Source organism: Cuculus canorus, chromosome 2, assembly GCF_017976375.1.
Source record: "Cuculus canorus isolate bCucCan1 chromosome 2, bCucCan1.pri, whole genome shotgun sequence".
In the NCBI taxonomy this organism is placed as follows: Eukaryota; Metazoa; Chordata; class Aves; order Cuculiformes; family Cuculidae; genus Cuculus; species Cuculus canorus.
Window position 1 is genome coordinate 150,902,059 of NC_071402.1, and position 20,163 is coordinate 150,922,221.

General features: G+C 37.7%; 1 protein-coding gene across 1 annotated transcript in view; it reads left to right on the top strand.

Moving 5' to 3' along the window:
- The window catches only part of PTPRN2 (protein tyrosine phosphatase receptor type N2), a 653,541-nt gene that overhangs the window by 596,697 nt on the left and 36,681 nt on the right, over window positions 1-20,163 (top strand). The window contains exons 16-17 of the mRNA XM_054058934.1: window positions 464-537; window positions 8,671-8,748. Of these exons, the coding sequence (XP_053914909.1) occupies window positions 464-537; window positions 8,671-8,748 (152 nt within the window). The remainder of the gene's footprint in view (window positions 1-463; window positions 538-8,670; window positions 8,749-20,163) is intronic.

The window sequence follows — 20,163 nt, forward strand, 5'->3', positions numbered from 1 at the left end:
AGACTAATGTACTGTTCATCTCTAAATAGCACTTCATTGTTCCTGCTGTTTGTTTTATAGAGAAGCTAGATGGACGAAGTCCATCAACTTACTTCTTCCATGAGACTGCAAACACAGGAGTGCTTCCTATAATACTGTTTTTTCTCTGGTGGTTTGCCTGTTTTGAACTGTAAACTTCCTGAGCAGTAGAGATCCCCTTCTTTCTACAAGAGAAGCATATCTCATGAAGATATGCTTTCTGATATTCAACCTGTGAAATCTTAGTGCTTCATTCCTGAGTCAGGCTGTCATGCTGTGGCTGCATCAAGGCTGTGCTAGTTTGGCAGCTAAAAGGAAATATACTTTCTCATATTTAGCATTTGCCTGTCTTGAAATGCACATTAATATGACTTTGAATTGTTTAACTTAAAGTGGGTTAGAATACTTATATAGAAACTTTCTTCTCTTGTTTTCTCCTTTGCAGATGATCATTCCAGGATATGTCTTAAAGCTGAAAACAGCCATGACAATTCAGACTACATCAATGCTAGCCCAATTGTAAGTACAGTTGCCTATGAGAAACAATCCAAGTAGTCACTCCCTGTCTTTCCTTGTTAAAATATGCTGACTTGAGGCATCTCACTGCTCAGGTTGTGCAACCTCAGGTTGTGAGCACTTCACAATGCTGATGTCTTTGGCTGTCCTTTCAAGCTGAAAAGAACAAAATCTTCTATATGTGTGTGCAATACCCTTGATGTTTATGTTCTAAGAAAATGAAATAACTCAGTAATTGTTGCTCTACCTTATAGTACTGTCAGGTTTTCTGTACTTGATATTATTAATTTATAGATTACAAAACTCAATTATACACTCTTAATGAAGCTTTTCCTTTGCTGTGGAGGTAAAACTTGATTGGTTTTTTTTTTTTTTTTGCTTTACCCTACTAGCTGCAGTTGTAGGAGGAATGGTTTCTGTATGCATGGGGAGCTGAACTCCGTAGGTTTCTAAACATCTGTGGTAGGATTCCTCTTACCTGTCTTCCTCTGTTGCCATACAGATGCATAACTTAGTGTGTCTGTAGCTCTCCCAGTTCTTCTCTGAGCTTGCTGTTCTGAAAGTAAGAACGAGATCACTTACCACTTGTGTATTCATTCAAACTACAAAACAGGTTGAAGCAGTTTTTGCCTCTGAGTACTCCAGTGTAGCCCAGTGGCCTTTTCTCACCCTACATGAGCTGAATCTTCTCTGTGGAAGGTTATAGAGAGAAAGTATCTCTATTTTTAGTCACAAAACAAGTATGATAAAGGCAGTAGCATTGCTCTGTCATAGCATCTCTATGGTAGTGTTATGATATCCATTTGAAGGGAAAAAAACGTCGCTGTGTTCTTGACCTCTGTGAGACTATTGGAATTGGAGTTACTTTTGCTCGTGGTTCTTATTCATGTTAATTAGGCACTAAAAAGTTATTATAGGGAAACTTTACAAGAAAGAACTTAGGATAGAGAATTAGATTTCACTGTAGTGGGCTGTGTATGCTATTACCACCTCATTTTCCTGGGGAGTATCACTCTCCCGGTTAAATCACTTTGTGGGAGCAAGGCAGCTGACAATTTGCAACAGCATGAAATTACAGGCTGCTTCCTTCCAATGTTGTTGACAATACTTTTTTTCTTAAAAAAAAAACCCCACAAGTACATAGAAACTGTTCTCTAAGCTTTGTTCCAGTTACTTTCAGCAGAGTTCAAAAGCTTCATTTCCTTGAAAAAAAAAAGTTATATTCAAAGAGTTAAAAAATCCCAACAAATATTTTCAGGATGCTTTTGTCTTTGGCTTAGGGTGGAGGGTAAACCAAAGCACCTGCACACTTCAGGGACTGCCAGCTGACATTTTAGAAGACGGTGTAAATGTGCATAGGTTAGAGCAAGTTTTGGACTACTTTTAAGTATATCTCTGACTAGAACAAGTTTTAGCTGAATCAGCAGTGCATCAGAGTAACTTGGCACTCCAGTGAATGTGTATCCTGCTTATAAAATCATCCACAGTAGCCCAGCTTCAGGGCCACTTTTTGCCTGTCTTCAGGGCACATTCAGTGAATTGTATTTGGTCAAACCATAGTAGAAACTGAGAGGTTTTGTAGCAAGCACAAGCGTGGAAGGTGTTCACTGGAAGTGAGATACTGTGTTCTTGTAAGAGTTCGATTGCAATTCACATGACTACAATATGGTTCAGAAGTGTAATTGCAGCATCTGTAGGTGGGCTAAGCCATGTTCAGCTTTGGCAGCAGTACAGATGCTGTGTTTTTATTGACTAACTAAGGCTTCTGCATCCTGCCCTAAAATCTTTTTAGATGCAACTTAAATGGTTTTATTACACAAATTTGTTTAGGGGAGAGATCAGTTCTTGCATGTGTGTATATGCCTATTGCAATTGTAATTCTGATAATTATTTACACTGATGAGAGAAGTATTAGATTAAGTAGTGTTGGGGTGGAGAGGTAGGACCAAGATATCCCATTGGCATAACTGGTAAGAGATTTCCTTTGTCAGGATGCTCAAAGCTAATGCAGGCAGAGGGGCTCTGCGTCCATAGTTTAACTGTCATGATTTTACATGGGTTTGTAATCTGGCCTTTCCATCTAGCACTTAAGGATGCTTTCTTCTGGAAGCTGGAAGGTATTGCTTTTTTGTAGCTTTTCCAGACTCAAGAGTTTTGTCCAATAAAACAAGTCACATTGATACAGCAAAATTCTTATGGTTGTTTCTATATGTCTTTCAGAAATATTACTATGCTTGGAGGTAAGTGGGTGCACAAGTGTTTCTTTGAGTTGGGACAAGCACCCACTATCTTGCATAGCCATGAAAAGCTGCCAAGAGAAACTCTTGAGTTCCTGTTCTTTTTGGTAAGATAGGGACATGGAGTGCCACAGCCCACATTTGTGTAGACGACCTGTTATTCCAAGGAAAGAGATGCTCCAGATGGTTTTTTAAGTTTGTTTCACTAAGTCAATAGTCGTTTTCTATTTTGAAAGCAGTAGCAAAAATGTGTGCTTCCTGGAGGTGATGCAGTGGGAAGCTAGTAGGAGGAAATCACTACTTTGCAAGCCTGTAGTTTGGAAAGAGTCTCTGCAAACTAGTTTACTTCAAGACAAATTAAATATCTTCAGGTTAGTGTAAGCATATTTGTTAATCTGCTATAGGTCTTCTATAATGAGGTAGATTACAGGAATGACAGAGACTTTCAGTCCTGCTCCCTGCCGCGGAAGCCTACTGGAATATTACCTTGGGCACTTGATTCTGCAGTATTTACTGTGGCTGTGCAATCATTGCAGCCTGAGCCGGACACACACACTCTCACTACTGCTGTTTATTTGAGATATTTTCAGTTAGCAGACACACATTGAATTGACATCTTTGTAAGTGTACAGTGGATGTGGAGTGCCAGTAGGTTGGCCTTTATTCACTCTTGCAAAAATCCTACCACTTCTTTCCTTCACACTGCTGCCTTTCAACTTAAATAACCTCAGTAATTATCACGTCAATACAGTGATGTTTCTGGTGCATTTGCACCTTGCCGGTGCTTGGGTTAGAAGTGCGCATTGTAGCGAACTGCAAGATGGGCATTAATAACATGGAATAAGCACAGTCTGAACTGACTGGAAGAGCATCTTTCCTCCCTGCACACATGAGATTTCTGGTGAGGGAAGAGTGTAAAATAAAGTAATTATATTTAAACTTCAGGAAGAGAGGCCTCCAGTCATGTACATGTCGCTGGGTATCTCCAGCTTCTGGGTCAGTGGTCCAGTCTCCAGCTGGGGCTCACTCAGCCTTAACTTAAGTCTAAATGAGTGCAGCAGTACACCGTAAAAAAAAAAATCCCCATGCTAGACAATGAGCTGGCCACCTGCCCACGTTTCTTCCTTTTGAGAAGTGCTACCCCCTCACGATCTCCTTTCCCTCCAATATGTTGTGAAAACCAAGGTTAGGTTGATGGCCTCACCATGGCCGGGAGTGGGTGAGGAGAATAAGCAGAGACTTAGTCCAAGTGCTTCCCGTAGGTCATTAATTTCACTGCAGCGTGAGGACAGGCAGAAAGAGTCCTTAGGAGAATTTGCAGGGTAAAAGTGGGGTAGAAATCTGTTTCCCTCCTCTCTGAAATAACATAAAGTACTATGATAATAACTCTGCTATTGGCAGCTGAATGAAAGGCTTGCAATTACAGCACAAGGAGACCCTGACTGTGCAGAATAAAACTGTGATAATTACATCTGTCATATTTGTACTTAGTCCTCATTAAATTTCAGGAAAATCATCCAGTAGTAAATAATGTGCAATCTTTGCTTTTAAATCAGAGGTCATGAAAGTAAATGGGAATTCTGTTTTTCCTCATAGGGTGTCTGAGAGAGAAAAAAATCCCATCAACAACATTTAAAAACTCAGTTTGCTTATTATTGAAGACACCAGACTGAGGAATGTCATTAGCATGACAGTTTGTTCAAACACAGCTTACAAATTTCATCACCAAGAATAGACTCTCAAATTCATAATGGCATTCACAATCAGATTTACTTCTTTCATTTCATTAGGGGTTTTAAAGGAAGTATTTAAAAATTGTTTTAAATTTTAATTCAAACATGAAGACGAGGACTAGTGTACCTTTTTCATTTTAATGCTGAGACGAATGTGATTACAAAGTTCATCTACATTTGCTGGATATGCTTTCTTCTACAAAAACAAATATGCTTTTTTACTTCTCAAGACTGACTATACCCTGTGTAATAAATACATGTATGAAAGTAGATTTTATTGGTATTATAAACACAGTAAATCTGGAAACTCCATGGTAGCATGAATCTGTACAAATTTTAAGGTGTTAATGAGAGCTCAACTTTCTTTACATCCATGTTTAGTCTACACTGGGTCTCATTCTGATCTCATACAGTTTTAGGAATATTTCAGCTGGACTCAAGAGTATTTAGATCAAGGTAAAAATGGTGCCACTGAGACCACATCTCACCCATCGTTTTTCTCTGTGGATAGTAAGGATCTGACAAGCTCAGGGGGAACGTGAAAGGCTGGAATGAATTGGTGTATCATTTACATGAGATTTCAAAATGGTCATTGATACCTATTGACATTTTACTACCGTATGCAGTTTTAGAAAACTATTAAATAAAGAATCCATATGTACTGCTTTTAAGTTCAAATACAATAAATTTGAGGATTTGCTCCCAGAGTGTATTGATTTAGCTGTATTTCATCAGCATTATCAGCAAAATGACGCAGCAGTGCAATCTCTTACTTTAAGGTAGTGTAAGTCTACTTCTGTTACAAAGCCCTGTAGAAACACATGTCGTGCCACTTAAGTTCTCTGTAGTATTTGGAATAGGCTGCCCAGGTAAGTAGTTTAGTCTTCATTCCTGGAGGTATTTAAAAGACGTGTAGACGTGGCACTTAGGGACATGGTTAAGTGGTGCACTTAGGGACATGGTTGGATTTGATCATCTTAAAGGTCTTTTCCAACCTAAAAAAATCTGTGATTCTTTTCTGATGGTAAATCTGAATGCTCCTCCTTTTTATTTCCATTTGCTCTTGACAGTGGTAGTGACAAAAGGCACCACAGTTAGTTGCATGGTCAGTTATAGTAATCCTTGATCCGTTTCTTTCCCTAATACAAAATCATGGAAAACAAAATTGAAACATTATCACCAGACTTGCCTTTTTTGTACTGCAGCAGAAAATTAGAATTCCACTGTAGCAGGACAGTTGTAATAATTGCAGGTTTTCTTTTCAAAAATGGCTGTTCGATCCAGTTCCGATATAAGCTTTGTGAACTTCATCCTTTGATGGGGATATAGAGTGAAAAATCTTGTTCTTTTTGAACAATTACTATTAGGGCGATTTCTGAAGGTTGTTCCAATGTAAAATGTTAGCAAGCAGTCAATTTTTGTTTTAATGCTTAGTACGGAGCCTGCTGTTCTCTAGTCTTCTCTGGAGAATACGTTTTCTGTTTTATTTTGTGAAGTGAGGAATCTGAGAGATCCTTGAACGAATATAATGACTAGTGACATAAAAAAATAAAACGTTTTACTTTGATCCTTGATTAGTTAGTTTAAAACCCACTACTGACTTTATTTCTTTATTCAACTTTTGTTACCTTTGATAGATTAAGACGCCCTTGGTGTTCTTGGTGACCTTGAGGGAATAAAAAAAAAGAACATAACAAAAACATTCAAGAACTGTCCCTTGCAGTCAACTGCTCACATTAAATCAAGCATTACCAGAACAGTGATTTTTTACATTTTTGTTGAAATATGGGGCCTTTAAAACAGTACGTATAATAGAAAATTGATGAAAACAGGAATTGCATTTAATTAGTTTAGTCTTTTCTCTTACTTTTGTTCAGTTAAAGATCATTTAATAGTGTGATAGGGCTTTCTGCCATCTCCTATTTATCCCAGGCAAAAAGAGTTTCTGCCTGTAATTGTTTCTGTGCAACACAATGTGCTTGGAATGTAATAATTGTAATTGTCTTTTGAATTATTGTTAAACTGCTGATACACTTCACTACTCTGTGCTTATTGTAATGTTTGCCACGTTCCAACAGCACCTTTGTGACAGTGGTTGATTAATGCTGAAATGCCAAGATTGGCCTATTCCTGATTTATCGTCTGAATGCTGAGAAGTATTTCCCCCATGACAGCGCTTTTTGCATCATCCTTGATTTCTTCTGCCTTTGTTTTCTGGCATGTCTACATACAAAAGAATTTAGCTTAAGAAGAAATTCAAAGTAAATTATTGTTTTTCTAAAGTTTGGTGTATTCACTGTTGGTTACATTTCTAAGTCAGGCTCTGAGCTGTTAGACAAGTGACATCATTTTCAAGTAGATGCAGCCTACAACAGTTTCCACTGGGAGCAGCAAGTCCTCCACAGTGCAGATCAGTTTTTCTAAGCTGAGATTTTTAGTTCCCAGCATAGGAAAGCATTTAAGCACATAATTAAATCCCATACATCTCTGTGAGATTCAAAAGAAAACAACAACAGGAATTATTTCAACCATAATGAAAAAAAAAAAAAACCAACAAATTTTTCGCCTGACTTTGCTTGGTGACATTTGCTGTTGTTTTCAGCTGGTTTTAGTTCAGTGTCTGAATTGTTACAAAACCAATTTTGACACGGTTCCTAACATTTTTTTGCTAATGCTGCCGTCTGAAGAAAGCTAGTTTTTTCCTGATCTCAAAATACCCACAATAGTAATGTCCTGCTATCAGAATTGCTTTTGTCAAAAGGCAAAGAAAGCGAGGTTGAAATTTGTTGTGAGCAATTTTATGTTGTGAAGAGTTATTTACTGATAAGAGAAGCATCTCAATGAAGCACAGAATGAAATGGGGGTATTATAGACACACTGGTCAGCGATTTTTAGAACTGTGGCTGGTGAATTAGAAGTTAGCTTTTAGCCTAAATGGGTTCAGTAACTTCATTCTACCTGTGTTGTGTTGTGTTGTCATAGAGAATTTTAATATTAAGTCCAGCTTAATTATACATCAGAAAATTAAAAACATAAAAGTGATCTCTTCTGTTTTGCAACATTCATCATGTAGTTGTTCTTTTAGAATAACTTACATCTGTTCTTTTATGGTTCTTCCCTCTTTTATGTTGCATATAATTATGAGGTTCCTTCTTTTATGCTGACATGTAGCATCACTGAAATTTTTGATAGGCTATGAATAAATTTAGTAGTTGCCTGTTAATGTAAATGTGACTCACATCCAGTCTTATTCAGGTCTTTACTTATAGGACAGAATTGTGCATTGAGACAAATTGTGTCATCGGCTACGTGGGTGAAAGTTAACTCTCACCGACTTCAGTGTCACCAAGTCACACCCATACATCTGAGAGTTGAACGGGGTCTCTTTTCTTTATGTTCAAAGTTTTGTCTTGCCCAGTCCAGGGTTAGAATGAGTTTGTTTGTATTTTAATCCCATCAGCAGATCTACTTTTTCAGCAGAATAGGTCCCAAGATTTAGAACCAAGAAAGCCACCCATCAGTTCAAAAACATTCATTGTAGCACACTAATCCTATTTACTCTTGATGGCTTTGTTTCTTAGATTCTTTATTTTTTCTGCTCAGTGAATTTTCTGCTACTTGAATTAAATGTAATAATTAAGGTCTTTAAGCAGAACTTCCTCTATTGAGGCCAAATCCATGCATTTAGATAAATCAGCTAACCAGAAAAAGCCAGAAACTGAATTTGTTCCCCATTTTTGCTGGGTTTTAGTTACATGTGCCCTTGTGGAAATGGAGAACATTTTTAGATGTGTGGAGAATTCTTAACACTCTATGTAGAAAAAAGTTTGAAAGGACTTCTAGGTTGCTATGAAGCCATGAATACTAATCTCAAATAAATGCCTTTGTCAACCGGCATAAATGATCTTGCGCTGCATATTGAGGACACAGGACATTGCTTATCATGTGTGCCAGTATTCATCTGGAAGCATCAGTCTTTTGTGGAAAAAGTTCTCCTGTGAGCTTATAAATAGAAATAAAATTCTTTGCTTGCCAATAAAGGATGGAGGGACATGACAGTCCTTTAGGAAGTCGCTTGTGTCTGCCCTCGTGTACTTTCTGTCTCTAAAGCAGCAAGGGATTTGCTTTTAAATAAAACCAGACTGTATTCTCTCTCCGTATTCCAGATGGACCATGATCCCCGAAACCCAGCATATATTGCCACCCAGGGCCCTCTCCCTGCTACTGTTGCTGACTTCTGGCAGGTAAGTTAAACATGGTTTTGAAAATTGAATTTATGTTACAAATGACATTTTCACATGCTTCTAGAAATGTAAAGTGTATAAAAATCTCTTCCGCTTGAGTTACAATAGATGGAAAGACCTTCGTTCAAATGTCTTTAAAGATCTAGTACATGGATGTTAAGGACATTTATTTATGTGACAAACCCTGCTAAGAAATAATTGATCTGGAAATTATATTGAAAATCTCAGGCCAAAGTATTCACATTTTAGAGGCAAACTTCAACCCAGGTCTCCATAATTAAACTACTGCCAAGGACTGGATGATTTTCAGAGGTCTTGACCTTCTTAAGAGTGTAGCCAGAACTCATTGTCATTCTTCAGATCAAAAAGGACCTATAAGTATGTGCCGTGAATTTTTCCATTAGAACCTACTTCTCGCATGCCCCAGTTCCCCAATATGTTTAAATTCTTATACATTTTCCCTATTGCAGGTAGTTGAGTTAAGGGCCGAGTTAAGACCCTGCTGCATAAGGTTACACAGGTGTATAATTTTTGGGGGGACTGGTGCTAAAGGCAGTAGTTACCAATGCACGCACACGAGCATGCAGGTTTTTTATGTGCTCATGTGGCTCTCAGGTTTGGACATACACACACTGCCAGGCGAGGTGTGTGCGATTGCGTGATGGATGTGCTGCATTACATATTCCTTTGTAGGTGTAAAAGCGTGCCTGAAAGCTTACTGAAGCTATTTGGGGAAGAGGTCAACTGGGACTCACTGTCAACATGAGCATATGTTGTTATTTTTCGGTTTGCGTTGTGAATTTAGAAACTTTTGTTCTGAAGATAAAGAATGTCCACATTGAAATTTCAGAAGTGCCATTATGTTTTAGGCGGTTGCATCAGTTGAAATCATCTTCTGTCTTCATCTGCATCACTTGTCTATGATTAGAAAGCGTTAACTGATCCCTGTCGAAGGCACTTCTCATGTCACGGTTTCCTGCTGTCTCTAATGAGGAACCAAGAAACAATTTTCAAAGTTTGTTTGATTTTGGGTGCCTGGATATATAAAAGCTCAGTTTGAGATATTTTGGGTCTATTTTTTAGAAGTCCAGAGCAAATTCTTTCTGCTTGATGCCAGTTGAGCTGTTGTTCTGGCTCAAATTTTCAAGTAACTTGCAATTTTTTGTCTTCAGTATCTTTTTTTCCTTTGGTGAGTGGATTTCTTATATCAGGCATGATACTTGAAAACGTGTTTCTTAAGTTAAACATGTACAATCAAGTACCTTGTTAGCTATTCTGTAGTAATACTTTATTATTCCCAAGGCCGAGGGTTTTTAATTGTGTATTCTTGAATTTTTGTATGTTTATATTTTTTATATTTTTACCTGTAATTGCACCCTTACGTATTGAAAAAATATATATTGTCATTTTTAAAGGAGATATGTAAAGAACAAACTTTGTATGAGCATGGCTGCTGACACAGAGATCAAAATTAGTCATACCAACATAGTAGGAACAATATATTTTGTTCTACCTTTCTAATCTGAGCAGCTAGGCAAAGTGTTTGCACAGACACAGAGTGAGTAGAACTGAAATGCTGTTTCTTTGTTTCGTGATCCATTCTTCTTCATTCCAACTCTATATTCAAAAGGTCGCTTCCTTGACTTTATTTCTTCAAGCTGTTTGTGAGTGAAGAGTCTTCACTCTCTTTCACTTTCCTTCTACTGTTTTTAGCTATTTCTCCTCCCAATCATCTGTCAGTGAAAGTTCACTCCATCTCCCCACCAGATTTGTTGTATACATCTCCACGGAAACCATTTGGCAGATGTGGTTCAGGTCAAGTGTGCTGCATGTCCGTTTTTTGATTTTGTATTCTTTTAACGTTTCTTCTATTAGAAAAGTTTGTTTCTTACATTTATTTTGATGATGTCTGTCGCTTCAGCAGAACAGTCTACCTTTGTCAGATGGGTGCATCACCCACTTTTCTTACTCTTAAGCTTCCTACAGACCACATGTCAATGTACCAATTCCTGTCTCAGGCTTTTTTACATTGCCCAGGGTATCAACTAGGTGTAATAAATAAGCCAGGAGAGATTAACTTAAAGAACATCACTGCTGAAATGTAATAGGCACACTGTACATATCAAAAGCCGTGGCTTGAACTTCTTGTGTCCAGATGCAGGAGCAAAGTTTGCATCAGTTATTTGCCTAGTAGTACCTATTTTAAGTCAATGCAGGGAAACCTGAACTCGTTATAGAAAATGGAGTGTTAACTCCAGTCAGGGCAGAGTCCTTGATGTTTAGAAGAATATGGTTTTCTGTAGTTTATACAAACCACGGTGCTGCCACCAGGTTTTTTTATAGATTCAGTTATTCATTCCTGATACATTTTCTCAGTGGTTCTCCTCCCTCTCGCTTCTGCACTTAATACCAGCTGTTGCTGAGCTGTGTTGCTTTTTTCCCCTTTTGTGTGCTAAGTGAAGCACTTTTCTGACATGGAGAGAAGAGTGACTGACTCCAGAGAGACTTGGGACTATTCTGCTCTTCCTTGTCTAAATGCACAATGTCATGCTTTAGCAAGTCCAGCAGAAACTCTTGGAGCTTGGCATCACTGACTGTGGAAATTTACTAATGTATTGCTTCCTATTTTTGCAGAGACTTAGCTGCTAAGATTCCCAAAAGCCTAGTTGCATGGTGGGCATCAGCCGTTCTGTTTTATCTCGGTTGAAAGGCCAACACAGCAAGAAATTGCTAATTTTTTTTCTGCTCCTGTAGGCATTTCAAGCTGATTTCTAGAAAACACTTGTCTATAAGTCATTTGTTTTACTTGAAAGGATAAGACAGCTTTCTTGGCATTTACAACATAGCTGATACCCATAATGAAATCCAAACTGGTCCTGATTTGTCCTGACTGTCTAGATTTCATGCTCAAATTCCAAAGATACAGTTTCTAAACCTAATTTCCCTTGAACTTGCTTTAGATTCTTCCACCCATCAGTGATTATTTCTACATTATCAAGCAGTGTGGCCCACTAGGAATGGATTTGCAGAGCGTCACAGTACTTAGTTCATAGTTTTTAATTTAGACCGGCTTTTCAGTGGTCCAAAGAATCAAATACCTGTTGGTGAGGGAGAAGGCTACAGATGCACTTGAAGGGAAGCCTCTTCCAAAAGGAACCCAGTTCTTGAGCTCTAACAGTGTCTTTAGTGTCTGCTGCTCTGCATGTCTGTTACCCACATAATCACGTGGTCACATCCATTATCTCTTATTTAAGACCAAACGGATGATTTAGTTTTGAATAATCATTTTTCCTAGTTTTATTGGCAGGCCCCTCTAAAACCTGTTGCCTTGATTCAGTGCCCAGTAGTTTTGTGCAGGTACTATTAAGATACTCAGCAATCAAATCCTCATTTACTGTTTTCAGTTCACCTAGATCTGAACAAAGATCATGGTCAGCTCAGTGTCGTCTCTTTCCCAAACCGGACAAACCTTTTTCATAAAACATTGATGATGCTTTGTCCAAGCTCATCTTGTTTAGCATTCTTACTACTAGCAAGCAGATCCATGCCTAGTACCACTATGGGACTGGAGTGGGACCAGTTTCAGTCATCTCACTAGTGACCACTTCTTGGAAGATTATGTCCTTTTGGTAAGATGAGGAAGTAGAGTGGGTTTTGTTTTTCAGTACATCTAGCTTGAGCCACTCGAGTTGGCCATTAGACTCAGCATTTTCTGTACATCTTTCTATTCATTTGGGGTTTTGTGTTGACCTGCTAGAAGTGGAATTTTTTCTTCCAAGGATGCAGTCTTTGAGCTGGAGATAGTCCTGACTCCTAATGTTGATCATTTTCAAATGTTGTTCAAATGTGTTCAAAAGGCAAGAGTCTTAATCTGGATTTTCTAATGGCGTGAGACCACTTCCAGGCATCAAACTTCTACAGTTGTCTGTGTTCCTTCAGTTTACTTGTCCAGCTCTTTATATTCTTGGCATATCTCCTCTAAGTCAGCAAGTACCAACTTAGTTCCAACTTTCCTGGCTTACCTATTTCTTTGAAAACTTTCTAGCCTGCAGGAGTTGTGTTGTCAGTCACGTCATTGATCTGTCTTGCCACAGGGCTTCCTAATCTGCCTGGATACTCTGTGTTTGCGGCTCAAGCAGAGATTTCATCTTTGCCTGCATGTCATCTCTTAGACTGCTCTGGAAATTTTCCAGCTACTACTTTAATTAATTTTGAAAAGCCTCCAGCTGATTTAAATCTTCTTTTAATTTCATCTGGTCTTGTTTTCATCTCTTTTTACCAATTACTATTTCTGAGAGATATCTCCTTCATTGATTCTATTTTGATTCAGTGGGAATTCCACCTTACAATTCCCTTTCTTGAAAACTGGATGCCTCTCCTCACATGGTATTAATCCATTTTTACCTGACTGGTTAAACAATTTGCCAGGTCTGTGGGTTGTTTTCTTCTCAGCTGGAAAAAGAATTCATCCCTAGGATAGGATTTTGCTTTGATATAGTTCCATTTTATTTACAAAGAAAGTACAGAGTTTTATTTCCTTGAACAAAGGCAGAGTCAAATAACAGGCAATAACTTCTTTTTTCTAAACCTCATTCACCCAGTGTTTTACCCCCAACCTTTCTTTCTGTTTTTGTTCTACTACAGTCACAATGCTAGTTTGTCGAGCTGTGCTCGAGGTTTCTTTATTCCTTTTACATATTTTTGCTGCTTATCTGGGTTAATCATCTTGCGTTGATTAATGCTTCTCTCTCTCCATTAAGCATACCAGTTTCTAGAGAAACTCATGGGTCCATATGTTTCACATTTCTCTTGTTTTTGATGATAACTTCTATAATTTCAGTTATCAGACTCCATAAAAGAGCTTGCTTGTTTCTTACATTTATCATGTATGAAAGGTGATGATTTTGTCCAGCAGCTTCAGTGAGATTTCACTCAGCTCTTTCACATAATGCTATTAAAATTCAACATCTCTTTGAACATAATTCAAAAGAAAAAGGATGTAGAACATTTCTGATCTATAACAAGTTTTCGCAGCAGGAGTTCCATGTTGTGAATAATTCTGGAGGCATAAAATTTTATTATTTTCTGTATGTGCTGGGTTATAATTCCATGAAGCATTTGACGTGAAGTACATGTCTTAACTTGCAAAGCATTCTAAGAAGCAAGGGATGATAATATGCAAGAAACTTTTCTAGGAGTTAGGATATTTAGAACTAACTGTCCTTGCAGTGAAAAATTGTTCCTAATTATGCCAGTTTTATAAATTGCATGTCTCCTAAGGTTTGTCATCTCCAAATGGAGATTTCTGTAGGAGGCTATAATTTTTCCCTCTGGAAAACACCCCTCATTATGCTTCCCTTTCATAAATTTACCCACATTTGCCCTTATTTCCCATCACCTCTTCTTAGAGGGAAGTGTACTTTCGTGGGGTTTTTTAAATTTGTTTTGCCATAGTAGGTAAAGTAGAGGGAAGGATCAGGCTATTCTTGTCACGTGGCCTGAAACAATACGCCAATATACTTCTTGGTTGTCCTAGAAAATCAAATCATATGCAATGTATATTTATGTAAGTATTTGTTGTTTTTCTGTGATGTCCCCCCCCCATGACCAACATAATTTAAAAGTGTATGAATGTTATGTAACTTCTATGGAAGGAATAGAGAAATATTATTTACCTCATTTTGACGACTTTCAATAGAGTTCAGAGCACCTACAGCAGTAAGTTATGAGATTAAATACAGTCAACACTTGTACTTTGGACAAGAAAATTTCCTGGCTTTTTGCCTGCATAGGTCTGTAGCCTAGGTTAGGTGCCTTAGTCCCTGGAGGACTTCAGTCTGGCAGGAATGACAGAGCAGATACCACTCATGAGCAGCACTGAGTCAGACACAGGACAAGGAAGGCAGACTTCAGGTGCTGCCCCTTTGTTGTTAGGATGCTCCTCCAGGAAGTGAGAAAGAGCTTTAAATCTACATGTTTTGAATCGAACTCGTGCTTTTCATTATCCCATCTTTCCTTCATTATTTGCCAATACATGAAATAGTCTTACAGTTGGGAATGCTCTTCATTCTTGTTAAAGTTGGGTATCTATTGCTGACAAACAAAAAGAAAGCTCACTGGAGTGGAGGTTTGCACTATTGTGATTATAGGGAGTGATGAGAGTTCATCTCTTCTCCTTTGATTATTTTCTATTTTTATTGCAAGACTATTAAATGTAAAGTGCAGAACAAGTCTCTAGAGTAAAGACCAGACCCCTTTTGTGAGCCCGGGAGTTTGGTTGCCATTTGCTTTTCATTGTCCCTAGTCCTGCGTTTCATAATCTGTACTATTTTTAGAATAGTTTTTCTTTACCCAGATTCAGGACCATATCACCAGCATCAGTTCAAGAACTGACTGTTGTTTCCCTCCCAGATCATACCTGCATGTTAAGAACTGAACTCCTGAATTATGATCTTGAGGACATGTTGAATCTTTGTGTATCTGCTTGGCAACACTTGCTTTTATCTTCCAGTTTTGGAATTCAACAAAAGAAATATAAAACACTGTCAGTTGATTGCTTCCTGTGCAAAAAGGATTAGCCTTCAGTGATCTCCAAGGTCAAATCCATGTGGGCCCTGTGGACCACATCCTTGTAGCTGAATGAGTCTCCCTGAAAAATTGGTGTTCCAAGCCCATGGGCTGCATAGGAGCAACTGTACCAAACCATCCCCTGCTCTAATTCCTGGTTTCTGTGCTCCCAGTTTGGCATGTTTTGTGAGTGCTGAAATTAATTTACAGAACAAATTATTTTTCTGCCTTTTTTTTTTCTGTGTAGAATACAGTGCTTTCAAGCAATCTTGATTCTCAGGTTTTATTTTTCTTGCCTAGAATGGGACTTCCTGCATGTCTAATCAGTTCTCACCTTCAGAAAGAAGAGCAGATGAAAAGCGACACAAAGCAATTCAATGTGTAAAATATGCATATTTTAATTTAATAAAAGAAAAACAGCAAGGGAGAGATAGGCACAGAACAGTAGCCCCTAGAGCTCCAGTAACTTGTCAAGCAATGTGAAATAAATACAGCATTAAGAATTCCATAGGCGTTCAGGAAAGGAGTGTGCATTTACTATGCTCACTTCTAATTATGGCTCCTGTTGGAGAAGGTACTTGAAGTAGTCCTTTTAAAATGTCTATCTATTTATTTTTTAGGTTCCACCTTTCCAATGCTAAAGTGAAAAGCTAATTACTGACTATTTTCCTGGACTTTCCCTTCTTAATGTGGTTTTGTCAGCACTGCAATACTAAATAGCACTCATTTAAATTATTTAATAATAAGATTTGAGTTAAGAGTGTATTGAGTCATCTTGAGTTTGTCTTTCCCATTGATTTTCAAAGAAGTGTTGCTGCGATAGCAGGGGCATAACACATGGAGCCAGCCATGTTTATATATGGTCCTCTCTGAAGCCATGTTTTCAACTGAAAGGGTCAGATATTTTTTTACTTCAATAAAGATTGCTGATCGTTAAGTTTTCAACCTACAGGTTTACTTAGCTGTCTGACACAGCTATGACTTTGCAAATGGCAATTCTGACTTTGCCAGATTTGACCCATTTCATGTAAAATGATGTTGTTTCCAACCGAAATGTTTCACAAAAAAAAGGTTTCTTTTTGACATGCATACATTGTGAAGTTCTAGTTGACAACAAAAATCAGTTAAAATTAAAAGATCCCCTCCTTTTTTTTAAACCATTAAAACATTGGGGTTTGGTTTTAAAGTAGTTCAGAAAATACCAGTTTCAGACTATCTCCATTCAGTACAGTGTTTCCTATTTCCAAGGGAGAACTTGAAAGAAGTCACGTTTGAGTTAATTGCTTTCAAGATATGTAATGGGATGACTAATATGTTATAGAGCAAAGCTTAGTACCTGGTTTTGTTGTTGCTTTTAGGAGTTGTGTTTATTCATGTTGAGTTTTGGTTATGATTAGGAATTATTTGGGGTTTGTTTGCTTGTTTGTCTAATTTTCAATATAGTTGCATTCACCAACTATTTGGGAAGTCTAAAAGACTGAAAAGCTAAATTGTTTAGTTTGCTGGAGATCTCTTCCAGAAAACAGCTGGTGTGACTAGCCTGCTATTTTTGGTGAACAGGCTGGTTTTAAGTAATTGTCCCATCTATTTTCTTCTTCTAAATCATCGCATTTTAGAAACTTCTCCACCAGTCCCTGTCAAAAGGAGAGTGTCTGGTTGGACCACATACCTTGTGATGTCTCGATCACTAAAATAAAGAAGAAAATGGCTGAAGAAGAAGGGTGAAGGGGTTCATTAATTATAAAAAGAAGCTTCAAAACTATGAAGGATCTGAAAAAAATAAAGGAATTTGTGTTAACCATTTTATTTACAAGCTACTAAACAAGGAAATTTTAAAATACAAGCTTTCAAAAAGTGGCGCTTTATCGGATTTGTGGCAATGTCGTGGCACTGTTTCTCCTATTTGTAACTTGATTTTTTTCCTTGCTTGAATCTGCGCTTCTTTGCAAGTAATACATAATAAATATAATTCATTCCAGTGAGGAAGCCCTTTGTATGGGACTGGCATGCCAGATAACCACAGCATGAAGTCTCTACACATGGTGGATTTCATCAACAGGGCATCCTGTGGATGTCAGGCTGCTCGTCTTCGGGTTGCAGAATTCAGCCTTTAATTTGCAATAAATGGAAAGGGATGGTGTTTTTCTTGTCTAAGAAATGTTTTGAGAATGATGCAGACAGCAGAACCTCATTAACGATCATTAGCATGTTACTCTAAAGACTGAAGGTAGACATGTCACACGAAATTATACACTGCTTTCCCTTTTCAGTAAAACGTGTTGTAGAGTTCTGTAGTATGCTCCTATATGGAACTCAGACTTTATCACTTACATTTAGAAGACTCTTCAACATTTCTGCTTCTCCTGAAAGTGTTACCTTAAATTACAAATGTGAAAAGTTTCATTTAATATGGTTATTTCCACAGTAGTAGTTAACACTTGGAGTCTAAGCCTAAATTTTGTGTGTCTCTACCTAAAAACAAAAACCTCTGCCCTTCTGACTTTGTATTCTCTTTATTCTTATATCATACGCAGTGAGTTACTGTCTATTGTGCAAGCACGCAAAGTTCAGAATTGTGTGAATTACTGTGAATTTGCACCTGAACCTCCTCCTCTATTCTCCAAGCCCAGGTTAAATGTCTCTTTCGTAACCAGAGGTGCTTCTCCAATGGCTAAACTGGGATTGTGCAGACCAGGTCTATGATACCTGTTCCTTCACTCATCACAAAAATTATCACTTTTTCACTAGTCACTCTTTGGGGCACTTTCTAACATGTGGGCGTGTCTGGGCACTCAGAGCACAGCAAAGTATTAGGTGTTGGGAGATGTAGCTTACAAAAAAAACTACCACCGAGTTAAACACGGGGTGGTGAACAGGCAACAGTGTAAAACTATAAACTGCCTTTGAATCATGCCACTTCTGCATTATTTGGAAAGAAATCCAGATTATAGCCTGGTGCTCTAACATTTAAGTTATCGATTAAACAAAGAAAATGCTGTAGTCCTCTACTCACGGGCCGTGAGTCTTAGTGAAAATCCCTTCTCAACGGTAAGCACAGAAGATGCTGTGACAATTGCTTGTAACAGAGATCACGGCACTAGATTGCATTGCCTTCTTGATTTAGTAGATTTGACTTCTACATTTTCACACAATGACCTAAAAGAAATATTATACCCAGGAGTAACTTTGAAATTGTTTGTTTAAATTAACTTTCATTTGGATTTATGCTTAATGAAATCTTCAGAGATGCAGGCAGCCTTTCTCTAATGAAATGCTGTATCTTTGAACCAATGAACAGGGCTGTCAAACCGTAAGGATTCTACTCTAAACGAGTGGGCTTTTATAATGTTACACTTGGGTGGCACAAGCAGAGTGCTAGATGATTAGTTTATGGTCTAGATCATTGTATTTTTATTATACTCATAAAAACTGTGTTTCTCCTCATTTTCGTAATAGCTTCAATGAGCTTCTATACCTTCTAGAGGGACATTAAATCGTTATGTGATGAAAGTACTGATTTAGTGGGGCTAGTTTTAAAGTAAGATACATGTTTTGAATTCTTATCTTAGTAGGTGAAACTAAGAATGAATGAAATCTGTATCATCTTTCTTACATACAAAGATTTCCAGCTGTGGCCTAAAACAAATGCAATATGAAAAAGATACCAATGATAAATCTGCATCTGTCTATAAAATAAATCATCTATCAATTTAATGTATTTTTGCTGGGTTTGTGGCATTGTTAGTTTTTAACAGGAGGATGAGTCAATTACAGATAATTTCAGTTACAAAATCTTTTTACGGAGAAAACAAAGAAGAAAGATTATTTTTATTATTTTCATTCAACTGTAATTTTTTCTCCGCTTCTTTTTAAAATTATAAAGAACCTTATTCTGTGCAAACCCTAGATTAATTTATCTAAATAATTCTAAACTAGTTTTAAAAGTTGTTTTAATTATGTTGCAAAATAAAAGAAAAAAAGCATGAAAACTGTTGTTTATTTCTCTATATGCAAGCAATTCTTAAAAGAGAAGACAGCATCATTATCCATGAATGGGAAACCTTTTTATTTGATATGTAATTAAAAAAAAATAATCCTTGAATTGAATGTATCATCTCATCTTTGCACAGTTTAGACAAAGGCCTTTTTTGTTTACAGAATTTACATGTCAATACAGTTGCTTATAAATATTTCTGTGAAATAAACATAACCCTTCACTGAAAAGAGCAGTTTACTCTTCATTCAGTAATTTTGTATGCTAGCAAAAAGACAATGAAAGTTGTATGCAAATATAACATCAATGTACAGCATTATAATAACAGTTTTTAGTGATTATGCTACTTGGTATTAATTCATAGGAGCCTTTTTGTTTAGCCGTGGGCTGTGTTTGGAACAGAGATATGCCAGACCAGAGCATCTCTGCTTGTTCTGCAGTTGTGGGAGACATCCACAAATCCTTCAGTTGTGAATGCGCAGGATTCCTGTACCCTGCTCTGTAGCTGGTCTAAATTATTAGCAGTAGCGCTTGCAGTGAAGGTACATTGTTTTCCTCTGTTCCTGCTGTACCTGTGCTTGGTGGGTGCATGGTCTGCAGCAGGAGCTGGACTTCCCTTCTGCCTCCATAAAAAGGGGGGGAAAGAGACATGTGAGAGAAGGAAGAATGAAAAAAGTAAGCAAAGCAAAAATAAAAGAGAAAGGAAAAGAAAAATATAGGGAAGGGAAGGGAAGGGAAGGGAAGGGAAGGGAAGGGAAGGGAAGGGAAGGGAAGGGAAGGGGAAGGGGAAGGGGAAGGGGAAGGGGAAGGGGAAGGGGAAGGGGAAGGGGAAGGGAAGGGGAAGGGAAGGGGAA